The 16,247-nt window shown below is 42.6% G+C and overlaps 1 protein-coding gene across 1 annotated transcript in view; it reads left to right on the forward strand.

The window, feature by feature from the left end:
• Window positions 1–16,247, forward strand: part of LOC309625619 (phosphoglycerate kinase 1-like) — a 122,107-nt gene that overhangs the window by 60,650 nt on the left and 45,210 nt on the right. Inside the window, 2 exon segments of the mRNA XM_082385548.1 lie at window positions 2,688–2,745; window positions 2,883–2,974. Of these exon segments, the coding sequence (XP_082241674.1) occupies window positions 2,688–2,745; window positions 2,883–2,974 (150 nt within the window).

Genomic DNA, 16,247 nt, shown 5'->3' on the forward strand with positions numbered 1-16,247 from the left:
TGTTGTGAACATCAAATTAGTGAATACTGAACCATCACTCCTGGTAGAAATACAGGGTTAGATTCCTGCGAGCCTCTGATCACAAGTTTCGTCATCCAAGCAATATATAACCATCTATTATGTGTTTCTGTTTAAAGACACCTTATTTATGATATACTGCTGATTCATTAACATTAAGCTCATGGTCAACAACAGCACTATACCTCATGCCTGAACGAAGCTTATCTAACACATATTTTCTCCATCACAGCCTGTCTTCTGATTAGGAACACTAGACAGCACTTCAGCACGTGCTTGGGAGTCACCTTAAACAATGGAATCACCAAAAAAAGGCACGAAAACGTGAAAAAACGCTTCTTAGACTGTGAAAACAAGGCTTGTTTACAGTAAGAGAGCGTAGAGCAGCCCCCTGTTCTGTCCCCCTCTCCTTGCTCAGACCTTAGCTAGAGATACGTGCATTGGGTGACTCAGCTTTTCTTCTCCTCTGCGCGTGTCTGCTAATGACCGCGGAAGGACAGAGCGTATTCATTTTGCGATTACAAATAAATTTTAGCGAGTACGCAAATTTGAGAATACGGAATCTGAACGATGAGCATAACTGTATCTAACTTGCCTTAAACTGAATGTAAAGGGCCAAAGAAGAAGGGTTTTATAGCTTTTTCTCTGTACATCCATTTGGAAGGGGCCATAACTTCAGTATTTTTTTTTTAATTTCAAGATGTCATCAGTACTTTGGGGCTTAACACCTTGCACAAATAACTGAAATTATAGCTTACTGTGATCTCATTAGTTTGAAATCAGATTTTATTGCTTTGAAAACGGCTTACCATTTCTGAGTCTATCCTCTTTGGTTAGCATGTTTTTCCTATAGTCCCATAAATCAGATGGTCTGAGCAGGTTTTTCTATTTGGACACTGAGGTCATTGAACAGAACATAAGTTGGGGTACCCCTTTACCACTCTTGGGGAAGATAGACTTCTGCAGTGTGTTTCAGGGTCTAATTTTGCTCTGGGCCATAGCTGAGTCCACCTAGAATCCCACCACAGTACAAAGGTGTTCATACAGGCTCTCAATATTGTGTCAGTGGCAATTTACAGAAATTTCCTGGAAGATTTAAAAGCCCATAAATGGGCCAGGTAGGTGGAAGTTGGGAAAAGCACAAACTAAATAATAGTATTTATGGAGATTGAGCCAAAGCAGCACTAGATCACCGAGGAGAGGTGACCACGTCCCTCCTGAAGATGCTATGAAAGAAAACTTCTTCCCATGAAGGAAAACAGACCACATTTGGCTGTAAGGGAGAAAAACATCTTGATCTTTTGGTTTTAATAAGCAATTTCCTAAATAGCTAAATTAAGTTAAATTTAAGAAGAAACTGAAAAATAAAATGAACAGAAATGTGAACCCCAATGTCCTTTAAAAACGCCTTTATAATTTTCCAAGGAACAGTTTTTGGTTTCGTTAAGGAAAAGCAAATTTGTCAATTTTTCTGGCAGCCTCAAACTATTTGGTTTCTAATTCCTAAAGGAGTCATTTAGCTCATTGAAGAGTAAACCCATCTCCCCCAACAAACACCCACTGCCTGCTTGGAGCTTGGGAATCCCTCTGAGCAGGCTCAAGGGCACCCCCAAGGGCATGGCTCTGTGTCCAGTCCCTGCTGGACACTGCTGCATAGCAAGTCCAAGACAAGCCAAGGGGCTCCAGGAGAGAGGGCAGCACCAATCTTGCCATTAGGGTGGTCAGCTTTCCTCTGCCTCTTCTCTTTCCCTAAAATATTAAGTCTTCCTGCCAAGATAATGTCCTGGCTTGTGCAGATGCAAGAAACAGGGCAGAAGGCCACTCCACTTTGTTTTGCCAGGAAGTTAACCTTGGACTCTCAAAGGAGCACTTAGAATTCTGTGGAAGCAACACCCTCCAAATACAGCAACCCCACCATTCTGGAGGCCAGATTGCTGTTGACCTCAGCTTTCCCAGCCACAAAATATTGGGAAAAGGTCTTTGAGGAAACGGTGGTCACAAAGCCTATCCACTTTTCTCAGGCCAGTGGACCAGGCAGATTAAGGAGGAGGCCCCAGGAGTGGTACGGACATTGCCTAGGATACTGGTTTTGAAGGAGTACTAAAACCCAAGTGGAATAAACTAGAAATGTGATGTCAGTTAACTCAGGCTTTCACTTACAGCTTTTCAGTGGAAGTAAGAGGTTCCTTGTTGCAAAGAAGGGTCTTCTCAATGAAGCATTCCGTTTTGTGATGACTCCATGCAGGCAGAGGGGCACAACTGCAGGCCGGCCTCAGCCTCCCCCTGCTTGTGTCCACAGGTCAAGACTGGAGTCACATTTCCGTCAGCTGACCTGTGAAGCTAAATAATGCGTGGCTCCTAAGATGCTGTTTCCTGGAAATGAAGGTTTTAAAAAAACCTTTTATTGCCTAAACGATAAGCTCTTTAACATACCTCATAAACAGTCTAGCTTAGAAAATTGCCCACAATAAGTGTAAGTAGCCATTCTCCTGTTTTGAATGTGAAGAAAGAAGTATATGATTTTTATTCATGGAATTTTCTAGCCTTCACTGTGTTGAACAAAATCCGCTTTCAAGGAGAGTGACATTATTACTGTCTTGGGAGCCCCTGTGTCTGTCTGGCCCTACTGGTTTGACTTGCTTGGTTAATGGTTCTTTCCCTGTCCTCAGCGGCTAGGGATGGACCACTGACAGCGGAACATCTGGTCTCCAAGAGCCAAGTGTTATGGTGAGTGTTTTCTTGCTCTCAAGTGAGGGTGACCAACTATTGTGGTTTTTCCCGGATGAAGGGTTTTCAGTGCTAAAACCAGGATAGCCCCAGACAAGTCAGTCACATTATTTCTGGCCAACTTGTGCCGAGGGAAGCAGCAGAGTAAGGGTTTGCCATGTACGGGCTCTGGAGCCGACCACCTGGATTAGGGCCTGTCTCCATCATTTCACTCACCATGTAACCGTGGGTAAGTGACTTAACCTCCCTGCTCTTCAGTTTTTCACACCTAAAAATAACATCTACCTCTTAGGGCTGTTGTGAAGCCAAAGTAAGATAATGTATGCAGAGTGCCTCTCAGTGTGCTGTGCACGTAGGAAGTGCTCATAAATGGTAGCTGCTGCTGTTGTTGTATGTATTATTATCTGCTGGTATAACGGTAGTAGTTGGTTGGGCAATCCTGTGGGAAAAGTAGGAACTGATAGATCTGGTGTCAACCCAGAGCCAGCCAGAAGTGATCAAATAACATTCATGAAAGCTTAAGAAGGGGGGAAAGTGGGATTATGTTCTTCCTTTCGGAAACTGTTTATCAAAATGAATTTTAATGTGAAAAGTTTGGGTGTCTATAGGGACAAATTTCCACGATCTGGAAAATCCAGGCAGATAGATTTTTTGGATAAGGGAGGCACAACTCTGTGTGCAGACTCAAAGCTCTGCAGGCCTGTTCAGTGCCCTCAGTGAGGAAGGGAGGGAGCCTGTTGTTCTTCAGCCCCTCTGGGGCACAGTATTAGGCTGCAGACCCTTGGCATGTGTTATGGAAAACCTGAGCTGGGGCTCCAGACACATGTGTTTTAGATCAGTATTAATAGCGTCTGCTTCTGAAGCTCTTATTTCCTGTAAGCAAATTTTTGCTGAGTCATTTGAGCTCATGCATCTTCTGGGACAGTGGTCACATGACCAGACGAAACTTGTGGGCCCACTGCTTGCCTGTGGGCACATATTTTTGCAAACTTGATCGACTAATATTCCTTCACAGATCACACACTGCATGCCCTCCCTGCGTTGACTTAGGGGCCTAGAGTTTACTGGAAGGGGTAGGGTCCAGCTTTGTCCACAAAGAGATTGCTTTCTAGCAGGGAGGACAGGTCCATATTCAAGGACTACAAGTTGAATCTTAAAGAGTTTTCTAAACTATAAACAGAAGTATAAACCGTGTGACCGTTAAGCACAGAGTAATACCTTCTGACTGGGGAGAATCGCAAAGGAAGGCACATTGAGTTAGGCTTTGGAAGAAAAAATAGAATAAGTAGGACTTTGAAAAGCTGAGAAAGGGAAAGAAAGTTTGGGCAGAGGGCGTGAGGAAGCTGTAAAATGTATACAGGTTCAGGGCATCATGTCAGGCAATTGGCATGCTTTATTGGACCATAGGAAGCCCAAAGGCAGTTTCATGGGAGATCAGTTGGGCCAGCTAGTGGAAGATGTGGACTGGATGTGAGACTACAGAGTTTGTGCTTTCTTTCATATGCAAGGAGGAAGGGAAGGCAGTCAAGAAAAAGAGCGGTATGATCATGGCTAGGTCTTAGAAAAAGGAATTGGTCAAGGAGGGAGTCTGTCGGCAGTTCTATGCAGGATGCAGGAAGACAGGAGAGAGCAGAGGTATTAGCTACAAAATGCAGGTCAGAGTTGTTGAGGCCCTGAACTTTGGAAGTGCCAGAGAGAATGGAAGGGAGGGAAGAAAAGAGACTAAGGAAACACTTGGGAGGTGGAAAGAGAAGATTTATCTACATTTATCTACCTCCAACTCCAGTGTGGGAATTGGGCAGGGTGGGAACAACTGGGAATGGAAGAGGGAATTGGATAACAATCTGGATGACAGGTGGTGACGATGAGGGAAATGGGGTTGTTTAGCTCAGAAAGAAGGTTGACCAGCACCTTAATGAGAATGTGAAAGAGACCAATGAAAACTGTTCCCTGATCTCTTCAGAAAATGGGTCAAGTTAAGGTCTGAAGAATGTGGAGGAGAGGTAAGAAAGAATTTTCAAGTGGGGACCCAACAGCAGGAGACGTTTTACTGTGAGCTCCAATCTTTGCGTCACTGCCTGGAGATGGGGAGATGGGCCTCCTTCCATCCCCCTTACTAAAAACCCAGCTCAGTCCCTCCTTGGTCAGTTGTTTCCTCCTAACCCAGAAAAGTCAGCATCACTGTTGTACAAAGCAATGGACATGGATTCACCACTGGAAATAGCTGTGCTAAATTCCTTTGTTAATTTAAAATAAGCATACTGAATGTAGCAGGAATAAGTGGGTTTGGGTTGTAGAACTATCAAGGACAAATCTCTAGAGGTGGCTGGTAACAGAATGCCACTTAAAACAGCTTTGCCAGAAAAAAGGGTGTGTTGGTAGGTTATGGGGGCATCTCGGGTCACCCAAGGCAGAAAGTGACTGAGACTTACTGAGTCCTGAGAGCCCTGCTTTGTTCCCTGCTTCTGCCTCTCTCTCTATCAGCTGCCTTTTGTCTCTGCAGGCTGACCTTGACTGTTTCAGCCACCGCATAGCACCGGAATGGTCTGTGCTCAGTGCAGGGTGTCAGAGACAGTCAGATCTTGTCTTTCTATCCCAGTTCCAACTGCCTGTGGTCTCTGGCCCAGCCTGATGAACAAAGTCCTACAGCACAAGCCTAGCTGCTGAAAAGTGTGCATTGCTGTGGACAGGGTGACAGTTCTCAGGGAAGGGGTCACGGGCTAGACAGTCACCTCCTAACATCTCTTTAAAAATCATGACAGGATAAAACCTCAAATCTTCTCTGCGTATGTGGCAGAATATTTGAAATGCAGAGACCAGGAATATATTAACCAACATAAAGAACATCTAACATAAAATTATTTAGAAAAGTCACCATTCAGAGTTATAGAATCATATGATGCAAATAAATTATCTATTAAGGTGACAAAGAAAACATTGACCAGCCTTTGGCATTCTTGAAACTCACAAGGGGTCAACCAGTCATCACTGTTCTGTGAACACGCAGGAACCATCACTTCCGAACCTCCTTCAAGCTTCAAGTTTATGGCAGCTTTGTTTTGATTATGTCACTTCCCTTCTCAGAAATCATACGTATTTGTGTTGCAAGTCACCATAAAACTTTTTAGAAAGAATTTCAAGGCCCGTACCATCACATCTCATTACGCTCTAGTCCCTCCTATTTGCTTCAATTCTGTTTGCTTACCTCCTATTGTATCCAATCTCAGTGGTTTCAAATCCATGTCGTATATTAGATTCCTGTGTCTCACCCCTGAAGATTCTGATTCTGGGTCTTGGGAATGTGTATATTTTTCAAAAGGTTTTTAAAAAATATATAATTGGCATACAATAAACTATATATATTTACAGTATACAATTTGACAAGTTTTAACATATGTATATGCCTGTGAAACTACCACCAAAATCAAGACAATGAACGTATCCATCGTGCCCCAAATTTTCTTCATGCCCCTTTGTCACCTCTCCCTCCTGCCCTGCCCTTCCTGCTTCTCTGTCCCCCAGGAAACGACCAATCTGCTCTCAGTTACTATAGATTAGTTGTATTTCTAAGAATTTAATACAAATTCCAGCTCTTTCTTGTCTAGCTTCTTTTACTTTCTTTTTATAATGATTTTGAGATTCATCATGCTGTTGCTTTTATCAATAGTTCATTCCTTTTTATTGCTGAGTAGTACTTAGTTGTGTGGATATATCACAATATGTTTATGCATTCACCTGCTGATGGATTTGGATTGTTCCCAGGTTTTGGCTATTACGAATAAAACTGCTGTGTATGTTTGTGCACAAGTCTCTTATTGGGCATATACTTTCATTTATCTTGGGTAAACATCTAGGAAGAGAATGACTGGAGAATGTGGTAGTTATACATTTAACTTTATAAGAAACTTCCAAACTAGTGTACAAAGTGGTTGTACCATTTTACATTTCACCAGCAGTATATGAGAGTTCTAGCTCTTCTACATTCTTGCCAACATTTGATCAGTCCTTTTAACCGTAAACATGCTAGTAGGTTTATAGTGATATCTCATTGTGGTTTTACTTTGCATTTCCCTAATGACTAATTATGTTGAATGTCTTTTCATATGTTTGTCATCTGTGTTGTTGTGGGTTTTTTTTTGGTGAAGTTCCTGTTAAAATCTTTTGCTGATTTTTAAAAATTGTGTTGTCTTCCTTTAATTGAGTTTTGAGAATTCCTTATATAGTGTAGATACAAGTCCTTTATCAGATATGTGATTGGCAAATATTTTCTTCCAGCCTGTGACTTATCTTTTTATTTTCTTAACAGTGTCTTTTGAAGAGCTCCTAATTTTGTCTTTTAAGAGTTCTAAGTTTTAAGTTTCGATTATTTGTTTTTTCTTTCATGGATCACACTTTTGATGTTATAAGAAACTTCTGCCCAACCAAAGGTCACAAAGGTGTTCTCCCCTAATTTTTTTTCTAGAAGTTTTACAGTTTCAGGTTTTACATTTAGGCTTATGATCCACTTTAAGTTAATTCTGGTTAGTTGTAAAAGTTATGTATTGAAGTTCAGTTTTTTTTGTGTGTATGTATAACCAATTTGTTCTGGCACCATTTGTAGAAAAGACTATCTTTTCTCCATGAATTGTCTTTATGTTACACTTTTGTTGAAAATCAACTGACCATTATATGTGAGTCCATTTCTGAACTTTCTGTACTGCTCCATTGATCGAGTTGTCTATCTTTACACCAATACCACACTGTCTTGGATACTGCAGCTTTGTAATGTCTTAAAGTCAGGTAGTGTAAGTTCTCCAACTTTGATTTTCTTCTTCAGAGTTGAGCTGTTTTAGTTTATTTAGGTCTGTCACGGGCTGAGTGTTTAGAGGATTATTTCCCCAACAAAATTCATATGTTGAAATCCTAACCCCAAGTATCTCAGAATATGAGTGTATTTGGAAATAGGGCCTTTAAAGAAGTGATTAAGGTAAAATGAGGTCATATAGGTTGGCCCTAATCCACTATGACTGATGTCCTTATAAGAAGAGAAGAACACAGGTATAAATAGAGGGAAGACCCTGTGAACACATAGGGTTCACAGAAGAGCAACAGAAGAAACAACCCTGCCTCCAGAACTGTGAAAAAATAAATTTCTCTTATTTAAGCCACCTAGTCTGTGGTATTTATTATGGCAGCCCTAGCAAACTAATATAAGGACCATCACATTTCCACATGGATTTTTAAATCAGTCTGTGATTTTCTAAAAAGTGCCTGCCGAGATTTGGATTAGGACTGCATTGAATCTATAGATAAATTTGAGGAAGATTAATGAATTAACAACATTGAGTCTTCCAATCTATGAACACAGTTTATCTCTCTTTATTTAGATCTTCTTTAATTTTTATAAGCAGTGTTTTATAGTTTTCTTTGTGTGCCTTACCCAGCTTTTGTCAGATCTATCTCAAAGTGTTTAACATTTTTAATGTTATTATAAATAATATTGATTTTCATTTTAATACCTAATTCTTCATTGTGCATAAACAGATTTTTAAATGTTTTGTTTCTTAATCAAACTTTTCATTTTGAGGTAGTTGTAGGTTCACTTGCAGTTGTAAGAAATAATACAGAGAAACCCAGTGTATCCTTTATCCAGTTTCTCCCAATGGTAACATCTGTAGTACAATATCACAGTCAGGATATTGACCTCAATACAGTCAAGATATAGAATCATTCCATCACCATTCCGTCACCGTAAGGATCTCTCTGTTGCCCTTTTATAGCCACACCTACCTCCTGCCTCACAACTCAACTCTGATCCCTGGCAACCACTAATTTGTTCTTCATTTCTATAGTTTTCTCATTTCAAGAATGTCATATGTATGGAATCACACAGTATATAATCTTTGAGATTGGCTTTTTTTCACACAGTATAGTTTCTTGGAGATTTATACAAGCTGAGTATATCAATAGTTCATTCTGTTTCATTACTAAGTAGTATTCTACCCTATGGATACACCATAGTTTGTTTAACCATTCACTCTGTTGTTTCTTTTTATCCTTTTTGTTTCAGTTTTATTGAGGTAAAGTTGACAAATAAAATTGTAAGCTATTTAAAGTGTACATTGTAATGATTTGCTATATGTATGCATTGTGAAAGGATTCCTGCATTAAGCTAATTAACACATCCATCACCTCACATATTTATCTTTTTATATTTATCTTTTTTTTGTTGTTGGCGTTGGTGAGAACATTTAAGTTCTAAGCAAATTTCAATTATACAGTACAGTGTTATCAACTATAGTCACCATGTTATACATTAGATCCTCAGACATCGTTTATCTTATTACTGAGAAGTTATTGAGTTGATCATAGTTTTTCTTTTGGAGTCTGTTAATATGAAGAATTACACTAATTAGTATTCAGATAGTAAACCATCCTGCATTCCTGAGGTAAACTCCATTTGGTCATAGTAGATTTTTTTCCAATATATTCTAGGTTTTGACTTGTTAAATACTTGTTACTAATTTTTGCATCTATGACTATGAGGGTTATTGATCTGTAGTTTTCTTTTAAAATCTGTTTAGTTTTTAGATCAAAGTAGTGGTGGCCTAATAGAATGAGTTGGGAAGATTTCCCTCTTTAATTTTCTGGAAGAGTTTGTGTAGAATTGGTATTATTTCTTCCGTAAATATTTGGTAGAATTTCCAGTAAAACCATCTCTTCCTGAAGGGTTTTGTTTTTGTTTTTGTTTTGTTTTGTTTTTTATGGCAAGATTTTTGAGTATAAATTTTATTTCTTTAATAGATATAGCAGTTATCTATATTTTCTTGAGTGAGATTTAGTAGTGTGTGTCTTTCAAAGTATTTGTCTATTTCATATATGTTGTTGAATTTATTGGCATAATGTTCATATGCTCTTAGTTTTTAAAATATCTATAGAATCTGTAGCTATACTGTTCTCTCATTTGTGATATTGACAATTTGTGTCTTCTTTTATCCTTATCAGTCTGGCTAGAGTTTTTTCAATTTTATTGATCTTCTCAATGAACCAGCTTTGGGTTTCAGTGGTTTTTTTCCCATCGTTTTTCTTTTTGTTCCATTAATTTAAAAATATTATTAACTAAAGTCTATACTTTATTGAAATTTCTTTAGTTTTTACCGGTCTGATCTGCATGATAGCAGACCCAGGTGTTCAGACAGTCAAACATCTGCCACTTGGAACAGGCAGGAACATATTCTGTGTGACTGCAGAGGATCACCTCACAACCATTAGCTAAAGTTAGGGAGGCGCTTAGACTCAGTGTTAGCAAAACTGCCACTCCAGCCTGAACTGTCCAAAGATAAAGTGGCCTTCCTTGAAAGATGAGTGTCCTACCATGGGGGCTAGTCAAGCTCTGGCTTAGGGCGCACTTGATGGGAATGTTTTGGAGGAAATTCAGATGCCGACTGGTGGGAGTGGGATGAGACAACCTTACAATTCCATTCCAGCTGGAGAGCATGTGATTTCGTGAACTCCGCTGCCCCTGATTCCCAGTGCGCTGGCATTTCCTGTCTGCAGCTGGGAGGCTGGCTGGGCTGCCCGGCCACCTGCTGCCCAGGGCTCCTCGTAGGAGGTGTGTCAGAGAAGCTGGCAGCTGATTGCTACCCAGACAGGCAGCATGCCCTGGGGCCTGCTGTAGGATCTTAGACTCTGGACATAAGCCACTGCTCCAAGCCAAGTACTGACACCACTCCTCCCCAAATCCCCACCCTGCGGGCTTCTTCTTTCTATGACCCTGGAGTCACTGTGGCTGGAGTCTTGCAAGGCTGGAACAGGACAGCAGGACAGGCTGTTTTGTAAGTGGTTCTTAGTCTGTCCAAGTTTGTACTTCCTTTAAAAGACCTTTCAGTTGTGTTTTTCCTCCCCTTCTCGTTGACTTGAAAATAGCAAATTATATTTTGCTGAGAGCGGGAAAAAAAAATCCCTCACCTGGAGGATTTCTTTTCAACTCACCTCTTAGTGCAGCTCATTGCTCTGAGTGCGTTTCTAGGCTGGCCCAGCACTGGATCTACCAATGAGAGCACTCACAGCACTTCAGAAAGAAGATTTGGAACTTGTGGCCTTGATTTGAAATCTACCCTGTCTCTGCTTCTGTTGTTTTTCAGACCAGAAGGTGAGAGATTCTTGTGGTGTGGGGGGTGTGTGTGTGTGTACAGTCAAGGGCAAGGGCACATCTATTATTTTGCTCGGTGGTGAAATAGAATGTCAACTGTAACGATAAAAAGGGGCTTGTAGACTAGCAGACTCCTGCCTTGCCATGTTGAATGAACTCAAATCCAAATACCTTAATGTGCTATGAAATATACCCATGGTGATCTAGCTCCCAACTTTCTCCCTGCTTCCTCTCCTGCTCACGCTCCTGTCCCTTCCTCAATAATCTGCCAAGTTGCTTGAAATTCTTGCCTTTAACAATGCTACTTACATGTCTCCAGAAATTCTGGTTAAAAGGAGCGAGTACCATGGGATGGATATCTCACTAACCTATTAGTACCCATCTTAGCAGGGATGGCTTGATCACATAGGCTAGCTGAGAACCTAGATTCTAGGGTAGAGATAGAATGGGATCTAAGACAAGCAAATTTTGATGGAGAAGGAAGGAGAAGCAAAGGACCTGATGGGGCAGAGTCTAGGGAAGGAGACAGGGCAGAGAGGGGCCATGTAGGGCAGATGTAAGAATCAAATGAGAGTGTGAACATGATGACTAATGTGTGCATTTTCTGCCTTACCATATACAAGAGTATTAATGGGACGAGGACTTGGACTAGCTTCCCAGTCTCCTGAGAGCAACATCTCGAAGACTTCTCCCACCTGGGGCTGCTGCTTAGGGCTGCTTCCTACTGATAAAGCAGGGAAACCACAGAAGTAAAACCTGCTGGCCCCAGGTGCAGCCTGTGCTCATTTCCAGGCCTCCCTCAGAGGCTTTGGAGTGGCAGGAAGTGCGCTGGGCTTGGAGTCAAAAGACTTGGCTGCAGGCCCATCAATACCATGTACCCACTGAGAGATCTTGGGCCAACCTCAGTTTCCTCATTTGTCAGACTGTTACCAAATTAAGTCTTACGGACCCTACTCAGGCCCTAGCCTGGCCAAGGCTCTCTGCCTTGGTGAGGGAGCCTTCTTTTTCCTTTTGGGTTCGAGCAGCCGAATAACGACCTAAGCTGAGATCAACACAGCACAAACTTCATTCAGTGGCCAAAGAATGGAGAAGCGGGACCTAAGTTCACAGATCAACTTCTCACCCATGTGGTGAGAGGGATTTAATTTTACAGAATAAAGACAGGGAGGAGGAGTGAGGCTAATGATGGGGAGGCATATGCATTAGTCTACCAGGGAAGGGACAGGGCTTTTTCCCAGGAAGCAGGGTGCCACCCCCTTTTATTCTTTTCTTAATGTCTGGTCTTGGCCACCGGTAGGTGTGTCATTTAATATGCTAATGTAGTAAATCAGTGTGTAATAAGACTCAGGGTCTGTTGGCGGTCAGATTGGTCACCATCTTGGTCCCAGCTGGTTCCATCTGTTTTCTTTTTGTTTGTTTGTTTTGTAGCTTCCTTTTTAAAAAATCTCTGGACCCTTTAACTTAAAGACTTATGTTAGCTCCTGCTAAAGGTGGGGCTTGGTGGGTTTTGAACAAAACCTGGAGCAGCTGTGGCGAAAAAATGACATCAGGCTTCTGCATCCACCCCCTGGGTGACCTCACATACTCCTGTTATAGCAGCTACTGCTAATATGCCAATATCTCCCAAATCCAGATCTCCAAGCCAGACCCCTCCTCTGAATTCATGAGGCCTGAATCCAAACTTCCCTGAACGTCTCTATTTGGGATTCACAGGCCCCTGGAGTTTAGCATCAATCTATCTGCTCACCTTTCCTTCCAGACCTGCTCCCCCTCCTAGTCACACTTAGGTGAATGACAATGTCGCCCACCAATAGGCCCCCAGAGAAAGCTGGATGTTTGCCTTAGCTTCTCCCAGACCTCCCACATTCATGCAGTCACAAGTCCTGTATAGTCCTCTTAAATCTCTCTTTTTTTAACATCTTTATTGGCGTATAATTGCTTTACAATGTTGTGTTAGTTTCTTCTGTATAACAAAGTGAATCAGCTATGTGTATATATCCCCATATCCCCTCCCTCTTGCGTCTCCCTCTCACCCTCCCTATCCCATACCCTTAAATATCTCTTGAATCCATCCCTCCTCCCCAGCCCCACTGCCACTGCCCTGAGTTGAAATCTCAGCGTCTATCTCTCCCAGACCATGTCAGTATCCTCCTGCCTCACCCTCAGTCTGGCCACTGCCCAATTACTTTTTCTAAACTGCAAATCTCATCATGTGCCTCTTTTACTTCACACCCTTAGTGATTACCTATTTATTCCCCTTACGGTAAAAATCCAAACTCCTTAACATGTCCCAAAATATAGTCCCTTGTGATCTGGCCCCTGAGTTCCTCTCTTGATTCCTTCCCTGCCCACCTTCCCTACCCCATTTTACATTCTCTCTCAAACTACATTCAACTACTCAGAGTGCCACAAATGGGCCAGACTTGCTCTTTTATAACTTGAAGGTCCTGCTCCCTTGCCTGGCATTCCTTTGGCCCCCTTCTTTTCCTGCCCAACCCCTATCCGCTCCCCCCCAATCAGGAGTGAGATCCATATTCTCCCTCAGGAAGCCTCCCTGGTCCACCTGAGTTAGAATGCACTGTCTTGAGGCACCTCCTCCCAGACAGCTAGCATACTGAGTGGTGCTGCCTATTTCCCCCAGGGGTCTGTGAGCTCCTCTTGTGTGGACAGTATGCCTCAGCCACCCCAGTCTCCCCAGTGCCTGGCATGGTGCCGAACCCTCCGTCAGTGCTTGTTGAATGAATGAGTGACTGAATCTCCGTCACCTCACAGAGTATCTGTGAGAATTAAATGATGACATGTGAAAAGACTTTGCAAACTGTAAATGTGTTTGTTAGGGATATTCTGGAGAGTCAAAAGATTTAGGGAGGAAATGAACAAGCTAGATAGGTCCCCTGGACAGTGAACAAAGAAAGATGTTGAGCTGCGGTGTCCCAGGGAGTCAGGAGAATGCGAGGACAGCCCTGAATACAACACATGACCTGGGACTACTCGAGAAGGGAAATGACATCTTGAGGAATCACTCTAGGTCACGTATGCTCGGGGGGATCATTCTTGTACAGCTCTGGTCTGTTCATGTAGCACAGTCATTCCGTTACATGCTTGGGCGGTGAGCAAATATATTTATAGCTTGAAACCAGAGCTTCCTTGTGTTTATATGATGGAACACGCAGACTTTTAGAACAACAAACTCATGGTCCTCATTAAAGATGTAGATTAGATTTTGATGACATTTTGGCAGAGGTCCTGGGAATGTCCATATTCTCCTTGTCAGTGATGCCTTTCTTGGTGTGTGTGTGTGTGTGTGTGTGTGTGTGTGTGTGTGTGTGTGTGATAGAGGGGTGGGGGGGATGATAGCAAATGGGAAAGAAAGTACTGCTATTTTTTGTGGGTGCTGCACAAGACTCACTCTACTCTCTCCCACCTGCACTCCCCTCCCCTCAGAGCAGAGGTCTAAAGCTAGACTGAAGTGGGGTCTCCTATTTCCCCGTAATAGTGAATACAGATCTCAGGCTCTCACACTCCATGGGCTAGAGAGAGAGTGTCAGAGGGACAGAAATAGAGAGAAGGGGCCAGGAGAACCCAGTGTGCAGTCAGGGTGGGGATGGAGGTGTCTGGTCGTGGACATGTGGGTGTTTGTTGATTAATGGATGAACGAGGCCCTGTCACCTCATAGGGACATTGTAAAAACTACACCCTTGATGACCTGGGTAGTGCCAGCATATTGGCAATGGCATTTGCCTTGAGGAAGACTAAGAAGGATGTGGGTAAAAGGAGGGGCTCCACGTATCTGAGAAGGCAGACGGATAGATCAATAGTTAATTAATTAACCATAGGTGTTTATTCAATACGGTTGTGGATTAAATTGTGGTCCTCGCCCAAATTTGTATGTTAAATAACCCCCAATGTGACTGTATTTGGAGATAGGAGCTTATAAGGAAATAATTAAGGTTAAAAGAGGTCATAAAGGTGGGACCTTAATCAGATAGGACTGGTATTCTTTTTTTTTTTAAATAAATTTATTTATTTGTTTATTTATTTTTGGTTGCGTTGGGTCTTCGTTGCTGCGTGCGGGCTTTTTCTGGTTGTGGCGAGCGGGGGGCTACTCTTCATTGCAGTGCGCGGGCTTCTCATTGTGGTGGCTTCTCTTGTTGCAGAGCACGGGCTCTAGGCGCACAGGCTTCAGTAGTTGTGGCTCGTGGGCTTTGTTGCTCCACGGCATGTGGGATCTTCCCGGACCAGAGCTCGAACCTGTGTCTCCTGCATTCGCAGGCGGATTCTTAGCCACTGCGCCACCAGGGAAGCCCAGGACTGGTATTCTTATAAGAAAAGGAAGAGACACGAGAGATTTCTTTTTCTCCACATATACACACAGAGAAAAGGTCGTATGAAGACACACGAAGAAGTTCTGCAAGCCAGGAAGAGAGCCCTCACCAAAAACAAATCGTGCTAGCACCTTCATTTTAGATTTCGAACCTCCAGAACTGGGACAAATAAATGTCTGCTGTTAAGCCGCCCAGCCTGTGTGTTCTGTTATGCCAGCCCCAGCAGACAAACAAATATCCATTGTGTGCAGAGTCCTTTGCCTTTGGGGCTTGCAAAAGAGGATCCCTTGCAGGGACCCATGGTTTCATAGGGATTTTCCTGTTTGAGTCCTATTCTTTGAGTCTCGTTAGGTAGCATTTCTTTCTGTGACACTATGGTTTAAGATACAATTGTGGCTCTCTAGAATTTTTGAGAGAAGGCACCCTTCATCCTTCATTAAAAGCCACTCCCTCCTCTTCCTCTTTCTCCCTCCTAAATTCAGAAGTTCGTGTACCTCTGCAGTAAATGGGAGAAGAGTCATTCTCAAACTCTTGCTGCACAGGCTTTCTGCCATAAATAGACTCACATCCCCAGTGGCCCCTGCCAGGCTGGGGGTGGGGGAACATGAGCTCTGAATTCCCCAGATCTTCCCAGTTTGCTGTATGAATGTACTAAAACTCCTTGTCTTACTTAAAATAAAACTCCTAAGAGGCACATATATGACTTCAAGTTTTTCTCAGCATCATTGTGACTTTTCAAGGATTAATTTTCAGGAAGGGTTTGATGCATGCCCCCAAGTAAAATACTTTGTTCAATGAGTGCTCAAGTTATTGAAATAAGCTGCCATGAGTATGGTTCTGAGCTGCAGGGGATGGAGAGAGTTCAGCTTATAGAAGCCTAGGTGAGAGCCTCTGGACTGCTGACAGAGTGGGCACTGGTACCTGCCAGTGTGTCCACCAGCTGCCACTCACAGAACCTTCCATCTCACATTTATGTCCTGCTGGGAAGTGGCTGCCAGCCCGCCATGTTCCAGAGGATTGTTCTGGGCAAACAGAGGTGGCTCCAA

This window comes from Balaenoptera borealis (assembly GCF_965194805.1).
Source record: "Balaenoptera borealis genome assembly, chromosome: 1".
NCBI lineage: Eukaryota > Metazoa > Chordata > Mammalia > Artiodactyla > Balaenopteridae > Balaenoptera > Balaenoptera borealis.